Source organism: Rhynchophorus ferrugineus, unplaced genomic scaffold, assembly GCF_030347505.1.
Source record: "Rhynchophorus ferrugineus isolate W39M unplaced genomic scaffold, kcgeb_rfMv2 rfM10, whole genome shotgun sequence".
In the NCBI taxonomy this organism is placed as follows: Eukaryota; Metazoa; Arthropoda; class Insecta; order Coleoptera; family Curculionidae; genus Rhynchophorus; species Rhynchophorus ferrugineus.
The window spans coordinates 28,056,127-28,077,485 of record NW_027472589.1 but is presented as its reverse complement, the minus strand read 5'-3'; the positions used below and the strand labels follow the sequence as shown (position 1 = coordinate 28,077,485).

The 21,359-nt window shown below is 32.0% G+C and overlaps 1 protein-coding gene across 1 annotated transcript; it reads right to left on the bottom strand.

The window, feature by feature from the left end:
* Positions 1 to 1,451: 1,451 nt before the first annotated feature.
* LOC143203959 (uncharacterized) lies at positions 1,452 to 18,638 on the bottom strand. The gene is made up of 5 exons (XM_076416321.1): positions 18,361 to 18,638; positions 14,889 to 15,060; positions 13,264 to 13,411; positions 10,200 to 10,435; positions 1,452 to 1,766 (listed from the first exon to the last, which is right to left on the bottom strand). Exons 1-5 carry the CDS (start codon positions 18,467 to 18,469, stop codon positions 1,565 to 1,567), a joined length of 867 nt encoding a protein of 288 aa, XP_076272436.1. The 5' UTR covers positions 18,470 to 18,638; the 3' UTR covers positions 1,452 to 1,564.
* Between the last annotated feature and the right edge of the window lie 2,721 nt (positions 18,639 to 21,359).

The following is a 21,359-nucleotide window of genomic DNA, read 5'->3' as shown; positions in this document are numbered from 1 at the left end:
TTTTAGGGGTTTCTATTAAAACTTTTTAAAAATTTTCAGTGTGTATATTAGTATAATGTCTAGTACATTTTAATAATATTATTGACATATATATTTATTATTGATATAATCGATTTTCAGATTTTTAGTAGAATTGCTTACATATGTTGCTGTTTTTGATATATATTGTTATTGTTGATTTTCATTAATAGTACTTTTATTGACATATAATCGTATTATTAACTTTTTATATATTGTTATATAATGTTTAATTCTATTTCAGATTTTCAATATACATTGCTATTTTTGATATATTGCTTTTTAGTAGAATTGCAGATACATGTTGCTGTTATATATAAATTCTTATAACTGATTTTTATTATATAGCCCTATTATTGATATTTTCATATAACAGGAATTTATTTACTGTATAATGATATTTTTTATTTTCAGAATATGTATTGGTATTATTGATATATTGTTTTCTCATGGCATTTATTATATTTTATTGGTATATATGGCTCTTACATTTTAGGGGTTTCTATTAAAACTTTTTTACTAAAATTTTCAGTGTGTATATTAGTATAATGTCTATTACATTTTAATAATGTTATTGATATAGATATTTATTATTGATATTTAGTTAAATTTTTATTGTTGAATTTCAATAGGGTTGCTGACATATGTCGATATTATTTCTCCCACTGTGTGTCAGTAGGTAGTTTTATTGGAAAATTAATAGAGAATTTCAGTAAGGTTATTGAAATTTCGTACTCCAAGATATAGATATAAATATATTCTTATTATTGTTTTTCGGTATTTTTTGGTATTATCGATATATCAGTATTATTATATTTATTTTCACTATAGTTGCTACATTATATATATATATATATATATATATATATATATATATATATATATATATATATATACATATATATTTCTCATAAATTAAATAGTAAAATAGGTTGGCATTAGCCCGTATATGATTTGGATCGGGTACGAAATATTGGACCCCATTTTGTAAACCTAAAATAATTTTGATATTATCATGAACTAACTATATTTAACACTATGAAGCTTTAATTTTAATGACTAATACTCATTTATTATGATTTCTTATTTATTTTAATTTTATTACCAGGTGCCCATTAATTAGAACAATGTTTAGATTTAAAACGTTATTGATTTTCTTTAGTATCGTGTATATTAATACTCAGTATCTTGGTTGAATATTCAATTTTTTTTTGAGGGAAAATAATTGTTTTACCGGGGTCTTTTTTCAATAAGTTTCGCATCAAATTGGTAAAAGAAAGTTACGATAATAATTATTGGTCACAAAAGAACTTTCTTGATCGACACTTGAACACGAATTTGCTTTGGAGCCGATTTGAATTGAGGTTTGTTTGTCAGCATTTAGTTTTCTTCTTTCCATTTTGGTTTTTGGGGAATGGGAAAATATTGAGACATAAGAATATTAACTTTATTTGTATCTTATACGTTATTTCTTACACGATAGTTTGTGGGATAGCTAGAGATAATAGAAAAGGAGTAATCGTAATGCCTGGCCTGGTGGTGGTGTTCAATGCTCGACGTTGTCCGTGTTCTCGATGATGAGGTCGTTTTCGTAGGGCCATTTCTCGTTGAATTCGGTTTGGTCCGGCTTGTCGGGATGCGACGCGAAAAATATCTTCTCCTGTTCTTGCCCGGTCTGTTCGAAACCCTTGATGGTCTTCTTCAGGAGGATGGCGTCCGCGGCGGCTTCCCAGAACGTCGGCGGCGGCCTAGAATGTTACAGAGAGAAAAAAACAACAAACTTTAATATCGGCCGATTTCCATTAATGATTTTTTATGAAATATTGGGTTTAGGAAAATGTATTGCGGCTATTAGTGAAATGGTTTTTCTGTTTAGTTAATATGTTCTTCTTATTATTCTTATGTTAGTTTTTTAAAATATTATTTATATATATATATATATATATATATATATATATATATATATATATATATATATATATAATATGTATATATATATTTTTTTTATCACTGATTTCTAGATTTTTATCAATGAAGTAAGAATACTAAAGATTGCTTCGTGAGAGAGTACAATCCAACAAATATAAAGGAAAAATGTTAAAATATACTCTAATCAGTGATTTTCGCTACGGTTTTTAAAATCGTTGGAACTATGTCAACTTCGTAAAAGTTATATTGAATAATAAAATGTGCTTGTAATATATTAGGCGTATGATTCAATTTTATCTTCGAGCTTAAAGCTAGAAGGTGTGTTTTTTCACAGGCCTGGACCATTTCTGCCGTCTCTCGGTTAGCTCTAGCGATATCACCATATTTTAATGACTTTATTATCCTTGACAACCTTATTTCATGTTGTAAGACGAAATCTTGGATCACTTTCATTTTGATTGAATGACATTAATTGCAATGCAGCTCTTCGTTGTTTACGTAGCGATAGGCATTGATAATTAATCGCAGAACTTTATTTTGGCTGCCCTGCGTTATATATATTTTTAACGGTTTGATGTTTTAGTGCAACCCCGTATTTGCATCCCATAGGTTCAAATTGGCTTTATGATTGACTGATGAACCAATCTCTTTAATTTTAGATCTAGTTGAGAGTATCTTCCGACTAATCAGTATAGTTGCTTGACTTTCTTTCTGTCTAACATGATGTTTCCAATTTAATGTACCATCGAGATGTATGCCGAGGTATTTAACTGAATCTGCTTGAGGAATCGGGCATCCGTCAAGTGATATAATTTGGTTTTTTTCATTTTGCCTTAACGTAAAATTAACACGGATAGATTTGGATCCATTAAGTTATATTTTCCAGTCTCTAGTCCATTTGTAGATCTTGTTGATATTGTACTTATACTTTTTCTACAGCGTTAGATATATAGCCATGACAAATCATCGGCAAATGTTCCAAGTACTGCTTTTATTGTTTTTGGGGTATCAACATTGTAGATCAGATACATGAGTGGTCCCAAGATACTACCCTCGGGAACAGGCTTCAGCCTCAAATAGGTACTGAAATGATGTATATTATATGGATGGATGAAACTCAACGCAAATGAAACATGAGTCACCCAAACTCTATCAAGTTTCTAGCACCAAATGTTAATAAAACCCATAAATAAGTCATATGCTTAATTTATATAAATGAAAATGAATCGTCGAAATGTTTGCTTGCACTTAACTTCGGATCGCTGCACCAAGTTGGATAATTCATTTTTGTTGTGTTCGTTATTGTCAGTGTACCGCATATATTCTTCATATACTATATATATATGATCATATACTGGTAGTCTGCGTCATATGCAAGAATATTTTCAAGACGCTATGATTTTTGTGCGTGAATACGGTCGAGCAGATCTGTTCATACAGTTACGTGCAATCCAAAGTGGGATAAAATTAAAATTTCGTTGTTGCTAGATGCAAATGCCAGGTCACGTGTGTTCAGACAAAAATTAAAATCCTTGATAAACCTTATTCCGTATGATAAATCAGGACAATGTATGCCCGGTCTGCTAGTGCTTATATAAAATTTATATTCAAATTTGGGAACATTAAAATTTTTAAATTTATTTTTATTGTATCTATTATTGTTTTAAAATGAAGGAATTTGTTCATATTTTATATCTAGATATTTAACTAGCATTCTAAATCGTAAAACCGTTATATTTATCGAACGTCAAAGCTTATTGAATTACTTAATAAAATTTCTAAAAAGCTCACGGGCCTGAATTGCAATTACTCCGTATCAAAATCGAATAAAAAATCTCCACTAATTTGCATGAAAAATCCATGGACCCTCTATAGCTAATCATCGAGAGGAGAAAAAAAGCGCGATTAGTTTTTTCCTTCCCGACTATGGAAACGCAGATTCCGATCTCGACCGAATGGTCATCGCTAAAAATACGCCAGAGTCGAGATAATTAGTTTTTTGTTCCGAATTTGGGGGGTGGGTCGGCCTAAATTGCTACGAGTGGTGGGATGGGGCGAGGGAAAGGGTGAAGGCCGCGGCGGTATAAAGTGTCGGCGGTTTTTCTTTTAATCGGAATGTTTGATCTTGCATAAGCGATGAGGTTATGGCGAATAATTCCACGCTGAAAATAAGGTTTCCGTGTTGGACGTCGAATTTTTTCCGTTTTTTTTTGGCAAGCCTTTGTTTTGTAACAGATTGATTGATGGTCTGACCCTGGTTTCTTTTATTGGGTCTGTCGGGTTACACGGGTAGTTTCTGTTATCTTTATGTCCTTGTCGTCGCTTATTTCAGCGTTGATTTTCGTCAATTTCTATTTGGTCTTATTGACGTTACGTAACAAATGATTCATGTAACGAGTTCCCATCCGGAATGGAAGGTTTAGATTAAAATTTTGTTTAGGTTCATTATTATGGTTTTAGAATTAAGATGCATATGTTATTGTTAGTTGTATCATATTTTATATTATATTTTTTTCTACGAGCTTAACATTATATTGAAAACAAATATTTACGGTTCTTTGTGATTTTGACGCAATGTTTTAACGATAAATTTATGTGAGTACGCGGTATCGACGAATAATACTCGAATCGACGAATCGACCGAATAATCGATAATCAGAAGGCGTTATGCCTGGAGAGTACGCGGGGTGCTGTAGAACTTAATATTCAAGCTTATTCACAACTTTTACGATGTTGGGCCTAGCATTGTCATCCAAGAGAATGACTTTATATCTATTACTCGCTAGCGCTGCTATTTTTGTAAAAATACATCGTTCAACTCGTTCAATTGACATCGGTATACAATTGCAGTAAGAATTTCGCCAATTTTTTTTATTTTTAATTGGTTAAAATCACGCTTAGCGTCTGCATACACCGAATAAATCAAAAATACTAAATAGAAAACTGTTATTTTCTGTAGAGACACACAGACAAAACTATTTAATTTAACAGTTATGTTAGGTTATTGAATAGTTGTTTGCTTGAACTTTTTAATATGGCTGGAAATATCAAAGTAGTTTCATAAGCAAGCATCTAACACAACAGCATATAATAAAATATCATAATGCAGGATCTTTTTTCTGGCATTTCAGTTCCTTGTCTCGTTTTCACGTTTCCCGTGACCTTTACAGCTTTACACGGGTCTGACCTGTAGATACTAAAAATTCGAAACCTCATTATAACGATCTTTATGGAAAACTGCAAATTCTTGTCGCTATGGTCAAAATCAAATTATTTTATTAGCAATTGTTAGATCTGAACCTGCATAAGACTCGGATTTAAATATAATGGAGAAATCGTTCTTATTAAATTGCATCAATTGCTGTTCGGTCACCGTGCGATTATCAGTTTGAATATTTTTAAAATGTGGATATTTTGTTAAAATTATATCATTGCTATATTATTATGTTTAAATTGATTAAAAATTGGAAAGGTATTTGACAGAGTAAGAAATGGTATATTATGGGGTTATATTAGAACAGACAGAAAAAAAATCAAAGGTAATGGAAACCAAGACAAAGAAATTAATACTAGACATTGGAAATATCATATAGTACTTCGCTATAAATAGTATATTCATTAACAAAAAAAGAAAAACCACGCAAATGGAAATTGGAAATGGCACTTAGCAATATACGGAGCAAATTTTAATATTCGTTTTTGCGAGTTGTCAGTACTGTCAAGGTGTTTTAAAAGCAAGATTCAAGTACCAGAAATTAAATACCTCAGAAGAGGTATAGGGGTGTAACAAAGATAGACAGGATGATAAGTAAAGAAATTAAAAAAATGAATTAGTTGAAGAGTATATAGAAAGGAGATAATTCAGTAAGAGACTGGAAAAGAGAACATAGGAAGCGAAGACGCGAAAGAGGAAGACCTTAGGGTCACCTAAGAGAGTCTAGGGTAAATTAGGAGTACATTCCTGAAGAAAGGCAAAATTAATATAACATACCTACATCGCTTAGTGGTACTAAAGGTGTTTGTTTGATTATATGTATAGATGAAACGATGTTTGATGAATGATATGAATTAATGGTATATATATATATATATATATATATATATATATATATATATATATATATATATATATATATATATATATATATATATACGTTCTTTAGTAGAATGAAAAATCTTTATGATTAAATATCATCACACCTAAATTACGATAGTTGTATAATACAGTGGTACAGGGCATGGCGATTTTTTTGTTAATAGTACTGTTGGATGACTTGGTTAACAATGGTAGTCATTTAAACAAAGGAACTTTCATAATTTTGTAAGACTGAAAACTGAAAACTTATAGCTGCATTGTGTGAATTAAGTGTATTATTAAGAAAAAGAGCCATAGTATACAATATGTTCCCTAGAACATTGTCATGTTTTTATATGGAATAGATTTTGTTTTTTATATTAACAAATAATAATTAATATATTTAACAAATACTATACATGTTTCAGTCAGCAAATTCAAGCTAATATAATTACTTTTATCATTAAGATTAATCACGGTTTCTAAAATCTACGTTAAAGTCTGCAAGTCTGGAGCTCCTTCCATGGTTCTTTGATTATGCATAAAACAAAACATAAAACATTTCCCAACTTGTTAGGTAAAAGTAACAGTATATATAACTGTGATGTAAGGAAATATTCGTTTTTGAAAAAGGAAATCGTCCATAAAATTAAAACCTAGTTCACTGAATTTTATACTCTGTCTTTGTTACCATTAGTGAATAGCTGAAACCAACATTAAACGTTGCTTTATAAGTTTCTTTGATGAATATTATACATACAAGTGTACATATTATACAAGTGGTCCATATAATCCAGTTTTCAGATTCAGATATGATTAAAATGATCTACGATGTAGTGGTAAAGGATTAAATATTTAATTGATATATTTATATATATTAAAAAGTTTCATATAAGATTGATATCATGATTTTTCTTAATTGGATTAATATTTGAAGTTGATTCATAAGTGTTTTTGTCAATATAACAGGTCAATTGAATAGTCCCCGGCCTGATACATAGATAGCGCTACTAGAATTAAATCCATATGTTATTAGTTAGCCCTAACCCTCAAAAGATGCGTGTATAAATTTGATAGCTGTCGGATCATTAGTTTGTGAATTATAGCATTTTGAGTGAAGCAACTTTTGTTATTGTAAAAAAATGGAATTTCGCGTGCTGATAAAATATTGCTTTTTGAAGGGGAAAAATACGGTTGAAGCAAAAACTTGGGTTGATGCCGAGTTTCCGGACACTGCACCAGGAAAATCAACCATCAAGGATGGGTATGCTAAGTTTAGACGTCGTGAAATGAGCACCGAAGACGGTGAACGGAGTGGGCGCCCAAAAGAGGTTGTTACCGACGAAAACATTAAAAAATCCACAAAATGATTTCGAATTACCGTAAATTGAAATTGAATGAAATAGCAGACACCCTAAAGATATCAACTGAAGGTATACGTCATATCATTTACGAATATTTGGGTGCAAGAGAAAGCTCTGTGCAAAGTGGGTGCCGCGCGAGCTCACTTTTGACCAAAAACAACGACGAGTTGATGATTCGGGGCAGTGTTTGAAGATGATCAAGCATAATAAACCCGAGTTTTTGCATTGATATGTGACAATGGATGAAACATGCCTCAATTATTTCACTCCGAAGTCCAATCGACAGTCATCCGAGTGTACTGTACACGATGAACACGCTCCAAAGCGTTGGAAAACGCAACAGCGGGCTGGCAGGGCTATGACGTCTCTATTTTGAATAATTTTCATTGATTACCTTGAGAAAGGAAGAACCATCAACAGCGACTAAAGCGTTATTGGACCGTTTGAAGGACGAAATCGCCCAAAAATGGCCGCATTTGAAGGAAAAGAAAGTGCTGCTTCACCAAGACAATGCACCGTGTCAAAAATCCATGAATTGGGCTTCGAATAGTTTCTTCAATCACCGTATTCTCCAGATCTGGCCCCCAGCGGCTATTTCCTGTTCCCAGATCTCAAAAGAATGCTCGCTGGGAAGAAATTTTAGTCGAATGAAGAGGTGATCACCGAAACTGAGGCCTATTTTGAAGCAAAGGACAAATCTTACTACAGAAATGATATCCAAAAGTTGGAGGGTCGCTATAATAAGTGTATCACCTTGATGGTAATTTTGTTGAATAAAAAAACTAATTTTGCCAAAAAATATGTTTTACTATGGTAGGCCGGGGACATTTCAATTGACTTGTTATAAATAAACTAGACACAATTTTGTTACTATTATGAATTGTGAAAAATTACTTTTTGGTACTATGGAGTAAAATAAAAATAAGTTCTTATTGGTACAATCACACAATTTGAAATAAATTACAGTAGTGATCACATATATTATAGAAAACTTTTAACATTTATACATCATTATAAATAAAACTAAAATAGTCTATTATAAAAAGTTAATAATTTCAATATATTAGTTTTAAATATTTATTTAAATTATTATTAGTTTTTATTGTAAAAAATCTGCGCAATGTTTTCATTCAAAGTATTGTCCATTGATAGCCACTACTTTTTTTCCATCTTTCATCAATTTACGGATTCTGATGCGAACCAACGATGTATCTTTTGAATCTATCCACGAATCCACCCATGTTTTTTTGGTATCTTCATAAGAAAATGAAATCACCACTTTTAAAATGTCAAAACCAATATCCACATACTGAAATCGATAGAGCGTGATTATCACAAGTTTCATACAGCATTCGATGATCTTCATTCGCGTTTTTCTGCAAATTGAAGTAAATCTTCCGGTAAATTTGATTTACTCGGTACAAATTTAGATATTTTCAAACCCCTGAAAACATTTTTTGTTCACACTTCGACGGAATGACGCATTTTGAAAAATGAAGTCCGTAGGTGAAGCTTCAACAAGAAGTTAATGATGATTTTAGTATGATTTAGTATACAGTAACACCATCTGTTATAAACTTAAAAATTAATTTATATGCCTGATATTATTTTGTTAAACATATATATATATATATATATATATATATATATATATATTTTTTTAAAGTCTCCTTTTACCGACTATGGGTGTATCTGGACTGGACGTATAGTTTAACGTATAGTTATAACGTATATATAACGTTCGAACCACGGTCCTCAGCATTAAGCCTACCGACTGGCGAGTGACCAACTTTAGAAATAATCCTAGAAGACATCCGGTCTTACCCAGCCTTGTTACTAGCGTGACTGGGATCATTTTCCTTGTCGGATTTTACACTCTTGCCTAGAACGTACACAAATGTTAAACAATCACAAACATAAATTTACGACCATGCCCCAGCAGGATTCGAACCCGCGGCTATCGCAACAGTGGAGGACTGTTCCATCGCCTTTACCACTGCGCCACCAAGCCGGCACTCATGTGTTGTTCAAGTTGATGAAAACTGTTATCGAAAAACAAGCCGGCTTTTAAACATATTGAAGTCTCATAGGAACTCAAAATTCTTTAAACAAATTGAAAGAATTATTATTAGGAATTAGGATTAACTAGGAGTTAATTCTATAGATCATTTAGTGGAGAAATCAATTTGTATCTTTTGTACTGTTACTGTATTTATTATGTCAAAAGTTATTGGTCTTAATGTATTATTTTTGCAGGAACTTTTTACAGAATATTTTACACTCATTATTTTATAAACCTGTATTGCTACTGCAAATTTTAGCTATAAAATTATTGTTTTTTTTGTCTTAAGGTGCTTAAGCCAAGTATTTATATTACATCTTTCGTATGTCTAAATATATTGCAAAATCTAAATAGTGCTGTGAAATTAAAGCTCTATATAAGCTTCAAATACAATACATAGAAAATAGTTAAAATTACTATAGACAGATGAAAAAGACATTTACAATAAAATAAATTAAATACATTGGAAAAATAGTTCTACTATACAAATATATTATGTTTGTATAAAATACGTACTGTTGTTCCGTCTGGTGATTTACTCAACCGGCATCATCATCGAGTTTACAAAAAATTCCAACTGTTACAAAAATGAATACAGTAACACTAGCTACATGAAAAAATCAGTCTTATCTATCGGTACTCACTAGCCGAAGCCCTCTCCTCGTTCTCTTTCGTTTACCGACTACTCTGACTAATTAGTTGGACTACTGATCCCGTTTATAATTTCCGTTACTCACTTAGATGAACTTACTCCTCCTTGGGCGCGGCACCATCCTCTTCCCGGCTCTTCAGCTCCTCCACCTTCGCGTGCAGCTTCTCCACGTTCTCGCCCAGCATCTCGACGGTGTGGTTCTCGATGTCCTCCAGGACCTCCGTGCCTTGGATGACCATGCTATCCATTCGGTCCTCCATGTTTTCCACCTCCAGCTTTGCTGTTTCTAACGCATCCGTCTTTTTGTGTTCGATGTCGTTGATAGCGTCATCTAGCTGCGTTTAAAGTATTTTATTCATAGGTTGAAAGCTACTTGTGATATATGAATTATATGATTGAAAAAACCTGTAACTATATTTATGTCGTGACATAAATATAGTTACAGGCTTGCATAGAGTAACAGAAATGAAACTGAATAGATATCTCTGGAAAAAAGTTTACCAACGTTCCATATTCACATGGTACTGTGATTGCCAATCTAGTAATTTGATTTGTTAGTTTAAATATGCATTATGGAAGCCTGTACAGAAAATATTCTGTTGTGAGGGTATTTGATTGGTTTTGTAACAGACGAAATTCATTTTGATGATGATAATAAATTTTTAAATTGTTTTAAAACCGATTTATTAAAATTTATTAAATACATTTCAAAAATTTTAAAAAAATGAAAAGTTTATATAGAAACGATACATAGAAATATATTTTTAATTTTTTTAAAATTTTTAGTGATTACTCTTAGTGATTCCACAATCTGCCCAATAGGCAATAAGTATTTCTTATGCCTTGAATGACCATGCTATCCATTTGGTCCTCCATGTTTTCCACCTCCAGCTTTATTCATATTCATTCTTATTTTCATACTATAATATATTCATTAAGTGATCTCATGTATAAAATACTACTTAATATTAATTAATTAGTCTTATCCTAAAGCTTATTCCAAAGTCTATATATGTCCAATAATCAGTTCAGATGCTGCTTTCGAAGTACTTCACACAAACACGTTGAATTACACTCGTTATAGGTTCAAGAGGAATATCGCGTTGTATCACTTTATTTGAAATATAGTACGGAGCATCAACAATGGCACGCAACACCTTATTTTGGAACCGTTGAATGATGGATATATTAGATTTGCTAGCGGTACCCCATAATTGGATTCCATATGACCAAATAGGCTTGAGTATAGACTCATACAGCAACACCTTGTTATCTAACGATAACTTGGATTTGCGCCCGATGAGCCAATACATTTGATATAATTTTAGTCCCAGTTGTTTCCGTTTATAATATATACCAAGATATTTAACATGCTCTGCTTGGGGGAGTTGACGATGATTGATATTCACTGGTGGACATGTTGTTCTACGCAGGGTAAACGTTACATGGGTCGATTTTGTTTCATTGGCTTTAATGCGCCATGTCTTCAACCATAATTGTATTTGGTCCAGGTGGGTTTGCAGGTTTATTGATGCTGTGACTGGATCTTCATGAGATGCTAAGATTGCTGTGTCATTTGCATATGTTGCCACATTAGTTATTTTTGTAGTTGGTAGATCGGCTGTATATAGAAGATATACTATTGGTATAGTAATTCGGTAGGTTTATCGCCTTATTTTACAGTAAAATGTCTATCAGTGAGATACGATTTTAGTAACTGATAGTTCGTATAAGGGGAAGTTTTTTTAAATTTAATCTGCAAGCCCGTATGCCATACTTTGTTAAAAGCCTGAGATATGTCTAGGAACACAGCCGAAGAATATCTTTGGGCATTTAGGTCCATGTTTATTTTGTTTACAAGTCTATGGATTTGTTCTATAGTTCCATAAAACCGAAACCGATGTTCTGAAATAAATTTTCTTTTTTCTATTATATATTTTAGTTTCTGTATGTATAGTTTCTCAAAGACTTTCGAAATTATCGGTAATAAACTTATAGGCTAGTAGAAGGTGACATATTTTGGTATTTTTCCTGGTTTGAGATTCATTAATATTTTAGCTACTTTCCAGATGCTATATAAATATATATAAATATATTTTTATAATTAATTTATTGTTAGATATGGCATTAGATATTACTCTATAAACGTTATCTCATCCTGGCCTACTAGAATTAGCCATAACAGATTATAGACAAAACTTTTTAACTTTTTTTTACATATACTCAAATTGTCTTGATTATGCTACAACATATTGGATACTTAGCAAAAATATATTTCTTTAAATAAATAAACCTCTTGAAAAATTGATGCTACTTTAATAAGCATATTTTAAAAATGAAATATAATTTTACACTGTTCAAATGGAGATTAACTTTGTGATACAATTCTTTTTGTAGTGTAATCACTTTTATCTTCAAATTTTTGACATCGTTTCATTTGAACATATTTTGGATTCATACTCTATCCAAAATATTTATAACCGCCGCTTTGTTGGTAACAAGGTGAAAAATAGGTTAACTTTGTAAGAAAAGTATATGTTTGTGCATATACCAAAACTCTATGTTTATAATTGTATACATACCGGGTAACAAAATGCCAAGTCACATATTACACATACTTAATCTAGATAATTTGGGATTTTTTACATGATTTATCTATTTTTTAAACAAGAGTTGTAAACTTCTTGAAAGCAAAACGATGTCCAATTATCTTGTTTCCTGTACATCCGGTTATACGTCTAGAACGAATATGCATTATAATAAACTCATTTTGATTATAATTTGAACTCATTTTGATCATGAAAACATAGAAAAACGCTAAAAGCGTAACAGGTTTACTTCTTAGAAAGTGGCTTGCAAAATAAAAACAAACGCACCATAGAAATGAAATGAACCAATCAAATGCCTTTGCGGCTCTTAACATAGCGATTCGAACAAGTAATAAGTTCAAAGTGGTCATATCCAGATATCGGACGTCGAAAACATTGCTCCAAAATTGCCTATAAAATTAAATTTGATACAACTTTTCAAAAATTAGTTTAATACTATTTGTGTTATGCTTGCTTGCTAATCATATTAAGACAAAATGTGTCAGTGTTAAATATAATAATAAAGTTGTGGCAACGAACATTTGAAATATACATTTATCCAATCTACTACTTACGGTGTCATCGAGAGAATGGACAGTCTCAAAGAATGGTGACGTTCCTGATTGGAAAGCTTCTTTTGCCTGCTCTGTTTCGGATATCAGTACGGTTTCTGCTTCAGACACAGCTTCAGAAGCGCTTGCTAAGATATCATCCTTGGTCGAACTGTAAGATATTAAAAGATTATCTGGTTGTTAATATGATTCTACCAAGATGCAGGGTTGGTCAAAATAATGTGAATATCATACATATAGACAATATTTATTTATAAGGTGTCGAGCGATCATTTGTTTTCAAAACAACTGCAATTAATCGGGGACTAGATACGTAGAGTGTCTAAATAGTTATCAACGTAAAAGGTCAATTGAAAAGTACCCGTCCTGACACATAGATGGCGCTACTAGAATTAAATCCATATATTTTTTAGTTAGCCCTAACCCTCCAAAGATACGTGCATAAATTTGACAGCTGTCGGATTATTAGTTTGTGAATTATAGCATTTTGAGTGAAGCAACTTTTGTTATTCATAAAATAATGCTTTTTGAAGGGAAAAAATACAGTTGAAGCAAATACTTGGCTTGATGCCGAGTTTCCGGACACTGCCGCAGGAGAATCAACCATCAAGGGTTGGTATGCTAAGTTTAGACGTGGTGAAATGAGCGCCGAAGACAGTGAACGCAGTGGACGCCCAAAGGAGGTTATTACCGACAAAAACATTATAAAAATCCACAAAATAATTTTGAATAATCGTAAATTGAAATTGAATGAAATAGCAGACACTCTAAAGATATCACCTGAACGCGTATATCATATCATTCACGAATATTTGGGTATGAGAAAGCTCTGTGTAAAGTGGATGTCGCGCGAGCTGACTTTTGACCAAAAACAACAACGAGTTGATGATTCGGAGCAGTGTTTGAAGATGATCAAGCCTAACAAACCCGAGCTTTTACACCGATATGTGACAATGGATGAAACATGGCTCTATCATTTCACTCCGAAGTCCATTCAACAGTTATCCGAGTGGACTGCACACGATGAACCCGCTCCAAAGCGTGGGAAAACGCGACAGTCGGCTGGCAAGGTTATGGCGTCTGTATTTTGGGATGCGCATGGCATCATTTTTACTGACTACCTTGAAAAAGGAAGGACCATCAACAGCGATTATTACATAGCGTTATTGGACCGTCTGAAGGACGAAATTGCCGAAAAATGGCCACATTTGTAAACAAAGAAAGTGCTGCTTTACCAAGACAATATACCGTATCATAAGTTAGTGAAAACGATGATAAAAATCCATGAATTGGGCTTCGAATTGCTTCCTCATCCACCGTATTCTCCAGATCTGGCCCCGAGCGACTATTTCCTGTTCTCAGATCTCAAAAGAATGCTCGCTGGGAAGAAATTTTCGTCGAATGAAGAGGTGATCTCCGAAACTGAGGCCTATTATATACATAAAAAATGTGTTTTACTCTGGTAGGCCGCGGACTTTTCAGTTGATCTGTTATTTCCCGGTACTTCGTTCAAATTAGAAATGGTGCTATATCGGAAATATTTAGTGGTACATTATTAGTTTCGTTTATAAAAGAGCCTTCATTCTGTCGATCCAGTTTTTTACTGCAAAAAATCTGGTTTTACTTACTTGAGGTTATCCTTTGTGTCTTCCAAAGCATCCGCAGCTTTTGTCGATGTCAGGTGAAACGTATCGCCTAATTTATGAGCCATCGAACCTACGGTTTCCTCCGCAGTGTTGATGGCGTTCTGTACTGATTCCTTCATCGTTCCCAGTCCGTCTTTGACAGTATCAGCGGTATCTAATTAAAAAAAAATATTCATTGAGATATTTATGGAGTTTAGTATCTTTACAGCTTAGCATTTACACTGCCTGGCATTTACTTTATGTTAATTTAAAGGTTATAGTAGTCATATCCTTCTAAATCAGTATAAAATTATAACTTTTCAGTGTTATCACGGATATACGCGAGACAATAGAGATAATATTATAAAATATATAGAAGCTAGATGACGTATACCGAATAAATTTATGCTGAACATTAAAAATAGTTTAATTCTTAGTTTAACTCTTTCAGATATGTCTAAGTCTAACTATCTCGTGACTTGATTTTGAGACTTTTTTGTACATTGTTGTTGCCCAAGAATATTTATAGTTTAATTGATCATTGTGGATTTCTTCCTTTTGATCTTTGTTGCAATAATACTTATTTATTCGAATATTTATTTTTATTTAATATCTATTTATTCGAATTTAACAATCATTTTTAAATTTTAATAATATCATATCAGAAACGGAGAAGGAGTCTTACATGTTTTATATTTAAAAGACGTGATATTTAGTAGAATAATGTTTTATATATACAGCTGGTGTTATAAAAAAATAATCAATATTATGTAAATTATGAATAAAAATAAAAATAGTTTTTAAGTTAGTGACTTATATTTTTATAGATTGATAGATATTTGATGGCATAATATAATGATTGGGTTAGCAACCTCTTAGAACCTAACATTTAACTGTCTGAAGATTTCAATGTAATTAAATGAGAACGTCCTAGTCAATAAAAAATCGAGTTGAAAGCACAAACTGAACAAAATCAACACGATGGGTTGTTATATATTGCAGTAGGTACTAGAACCGATCTTAAATCATTGGAACGATTTTGATGATATTTTTTGGGTGTGTTTATGTGGATGCGAGTTGCGATGGGCTTTCAGGATTTGATTAGGAACTTAGTAACAGTAAACCTGTTACTAAAAAAAACCTGTAAATCTTCAGGTTTAGCTACGAGGGACTTTTTTTAAGTTTTTCTCAAATTCAAAAATCCAGCTGAATAAAATTATTATTGGTATTGAGAACGTAGAGCTTTATATTTTGGACAATTATTTCTTTACTTAATAAACAATTAATGTTATGTAGATTATAATCACTACATAGTATAAAACAAAGTCGCCTTTTCTGTCCCTATATCCCTATGTGCGCTTAAATCTTTAAAACTACGCAACGGATTTTGATGCGGTTTTTTTCAATAGATAGAGTGATTCAAGAGGAAGGTTTATATGTATAATACATGCATAATATACTAAGGCAACATTGCTAATTTTAGAGGTTTCTAACGTGATGTAAATTAACCTATTTTTTTAGGCTTATTTAGCAATTAGCAAAAACGCTGCCTAACCCTACGAGTTAGATCAAATTAATGTACTACAGTATTGTACACCATAAAAAGGTCTACAAAAAAGTCCGCGATGGTATATGTTTATCTTTTAGGGATAACCCACATTAACCATTTTTATTGTTTACTTTTTACGTGAGAAAATGGCTTATTTACAAAGCTATTTTAAGCAATACGGCATTAATCCTTATCGAATTAAGTACCTTAAATACAGTGTGCAATTAATATAGATCAATATGGTTCCTTACAGCATGTAAATTAAACAAATATTTTCGGAGATATTACAAATTTAAAATTTGCGTTTAAAAATGTGTAATGTAATAAAAATTGTATGAATTTAGATATTCCAAAGATAGCAGGAAATCTTCATAGTAAGTATAGGGGAAGAGGAATTGTTTTACTCCAAATTTAATGCGTGCAGGCCAAGGGCAGTAATGAATGAACCAAAAATACTGGATCGATTTTAATCATGTTTTCATTGAGTGACATAGGCATATATATTTTATGCCCGTGCAAAGTCGGAGCGGGCCGCTATGTTTTTATATACAACGTTCATATTTTTCCTGTAGTGTATTTAATTTAGTATCAGCATTGCACCCGTGCGAAGCCGGGGCGGGTCGCTAGTTAAATATAAAGATGGTCTAGTATAGTAGCCTTTTTCGCTCCTATTAGATCGTTCCTATCATATGTACAGCCCTGGGATCAGTTATTTTTTAACTTCTAAAATGTTTGAAAGTTCCTTGAAAGTTTGAATTAGATAAGTCCTTTTATTATCTTCGAATTTTGGGCGTTCTTTGTCATTAACTATCACAACTTCACTGATAAAAAAAAGCGACCTTTGGGATATGACGGAGCATCATCGCTACAAGTTTCTAAAATTATGTGAAACAACAAAACAAATCAAACAACAAAACTAGTGAATGCCAAAAATGCAATTTTGAGTATTCCATGACTAGCGTCTGTATACGTCGAATAACTCAATAATACTAAATTGTATAACATATAGTCTATTAACAGTTATTTTGTACATACGTCATCTAAATTTGTGACGTAAAACCGTCACAGTGTTGCCGCATCAACTTTGAGTTTCAGTTCAGTTTGGCTTTGACATACAACAAAATTCTAAGCTAAATAAAATAATTAAACAAAAATGCTATCAAATATAATTTATTTTAACACTATAGTACATCTAAAAACTACAGTTAATTATACAGCCACAATAGTTTATAGGTTAGAGTTATAACCTCTTATCACTATTCAATAATTTTGCATACGTCTGACAACCGGACGACTTTAACAGGCTCATTCGTTTACGCGTTCGAACTAATCAGACAGCATTGTGTTTCTTTTTAACTAGAATAAAATGAGAAGGAAACTGTTGTCTGATTCTAAAACGAATTTACAAATTGCGACCGGCAATATATTAAACATCTTGATGATGTAGGTACAAAAAAACTTTGAATAGATAAACTAGAAGAATAGCATTTAACTTAATGATTGGTTTAGGTTGGTATTGGAACAGCTGTTCATTAATACTTTCACCAAGTCAATACAATAATTGTTTAAGAACTAGATACCTCTACGAGCTTTCTACGTTATCTTTCATCGTTATCTCCGGGTATATACCGATCCTCATTCTTACAAAATTCAGTTAACTTTCAATAGTGAAGCCTACTGATTCACAATTTTGGATATAAATAAGTATTTTGCAATATATTTTATTTAATTCTCTTAATAACTAACCATTAATATTATTAACAATTCATGTCTTACTTCTTTAACAATTTTAAAACTAGTCTATCTAATAATGAGCTATAGTTTTCTTTTGTTGGAAGTATTGATAAATAAGTTATTTTGATGACACTTGTTAGCAGGAACTATTAATCATAAAGATTAACTGATGAATAATTAAGAACAACTTACCGTTAATCGCATTTTCGCCTTTGTTTAGGGTATCGTTGGTGGTATCTTTCACCCCTTCGACTAGCTTCTTCCCCGATTCTATAAGGGGTGCACTGCTAGCACACCCCATCCTCGAAATCTAAACAAGTTATCACGTTGCTCCAAGACAGGAAAAACTTGGACGTTTCTATTAATTTATAAAAAAGATATAAGACGGTGTCGGTAAAAGAAATGTTATGTTCGATGAGGGTGAGTCACCCTGGGAAATTGATGTCGCAGACTGACCCGCGGTCACCATCGTGGAGTTGGGGCGCTTTTGCGACGCTAGACGTCTGCGACGTCTTCATAGTCCAGGAGATCGGGACGCGGGTTTGATTTATTTACTGTTATACTTTGTTTTGCTGTAATCGGTATTTGCAGACTATCCTTCTTTAGTTTTGGTCGCTATACATTACGTTATGTTCGTATCATTACGTATTGTCTTCACTGCGTTCGAGCTGTGAAATATGTTTTAGTACTATAGTGATCAAATAATATCAAGAAGTAAATATATCGATGTTGTTCGATATATTTACGTCTTCTTTCACTGTTGTATTATTTGAGTGTTATGCATTGTTTGCTCGAAGCAGTTTGTTTCAAGGGGTCGATTATTCCTATTTTTTTATATCGAAAATGTATTTTAAAACAGCATTGGTTCTTGGTGAATTTTTCGAAAGTTATATTATTCTCCTATTTAGCTCTTTCTTATTTCTGTTTTGAGAACATCATTTTGAGTCCATTAAGTATATTAAAACCGATACCTTTTCAAATATTGAAAATATCAAGAGGACGTTTCAACTGAGATTACATTTATTAATATAGTCTATTAAAAGTTTTTTTGTATATACGTCATCAAGATCATCAATGTATTATCTGTTTCAATTTATAAATTCGTTTTAGAATCAGACAATATTTTCCTTCTCATTTTATTCCAGTTAAAAAAAGACACAATGCTGTCTGATTAGTTCTAACGTGTTGTCAAATTCGTCCGGTTGTCAGACGTATGCAAAATTCTAGACAAAGCAATAGTGATAAGAGGTTATAACTCTAACCTATAAACTATTCTGGCTATATAATTAACTGTAATGTAAACATTTTTGTTCAGTTATTTTATTTATATTAGAATTTCGTTGTATATCAAAGCTAAACTGAACTAAAACTCAAAGTTGATGCGGCAACATTTTGACGTTTTGACGTTCCAAATTTAGATGACGTATGTACAAAATAACTTTGAATAGACTATAACATATATCTACTTTATTTGTAAGATATGATTGATTTTATACCATACTTAGGTTTCGGTAGTATTTAATTACTTGTCATTAAATTACGTAGTTGAAATAGAAATATATGTTTGATATTTATAACTCAGTTACTTCTTAAACAGTAATTTGTAATTGGTATTCCAAGTACCTAGCGCTGAGGTGTTTTCTTGTTAGTATTTCAAATTCTTATGACTTGGTCAAAGAAATTCATTGAAATATTGAAACCAATTGTTGCAGCTTTAGAATATAGACATTGCAACAATTGTTACTATGTCAAATTTCTTCCTATTTTAATGTCCGTAAGAATCAGATTAGATCGACTGCAGGATTGCAAAGTGGAGAATTTTAATGTGATGTTTATGTTTACAAATAAAAGAGATTTTAGGAAGAAGATTTGATAAGTTTTTTAATTGGTGTCGTGCTTCACCCTAGATACAAAATGCGTTAGTGGTGTAGGGGTATTTTGTATTTCATATTTCAAATACACGATTTAAAATTATTTTGTATTTTAGATACATACGAGATGGTATTTTGTAATTTGTATTTTAATTACAGTGAAGGCATACATTTTGCCCAAATCTGATTATATTTACCATTACATTATATTTATTATTTCGAAATATTATACATCAAGAACATTGACATTAGCTATATCGTATGGTCTATACAAGGATCAAGTTACCGTTATTGAGAATAAGTTTGATAAAATAAGTTTTAACGTTTCGGTTCGCAACAATCCACTAAAAAAAATTTTTTTTTGTTATACAGGAATCTTCAATTAGTTTCCTCAGCTCGCTAGTGAAGCGGGAATATCGTTAACTTCTTTTGACAATGTTTGTTCATCTCAAATATTCTTTGAGTTAAAGAAATCGTCTTGTCTATATTAATATCAATTGATGTCGGTGGACATTTGCGGTACCAATTTTAATTTAGGTTTTAGCAGCTTACACACACCTTGCTGATTCCATCTAATGCACGGCAAGAGTTTATGGCTCTCCTGGACTCCCCATGACTCAATTCGTTTTAATCGCCAGTCACAATACGATACCGAAAATTCTTGTTTTTTTCCTGCCAATCTATGAAACAAACGATCCTGGCCTTTCCCATATTATGTAAATGTTTATAATTCATCAACTTCTAAGCAGTCTTAGTTATTTAGGAGTTTGAGCTGGGTTTTCGCACAATATGCATTAAAATATCTTTGGTATCCGTTCTTCTCTATCATCATCTAAGTCTATAATCATCTCCATAAGTTTCTAAAATAGTTTGACAGGCTGCGGCAGCAAATTTCTATAAATCAAACAACAAATAAGTCAAAGTAATACCGAAAATACAGTTTTGAGCGTTCCATGATTTACAACTGAACAACTCAATAATACTAAAGCGAAAAATGTTATTTATGTAGAAACATATCTAAACCATAGAATTGTAATGTTTACATCGATAGTTCTTATTTTCACCAATAGATATCTTTATTCCAAATATATACAGCAGCTACTACCTATCGAAGTTCATCATATTTTTTTAGAGATTGAGCTCTATTTGTATAAATGTCTCCAAACGATTAAGCTCCTCTACTCATTGTTCTATAGCATAAGGGTGAAGTACCATAAGGAATTTTTTCCTTTAAATTTTTGTTATAGTTTAATTTATCAACATCATCAACAAATGGAAGTGTGACTATGCTTGACTTCTTTTTTGCTCTGCGACTACAGC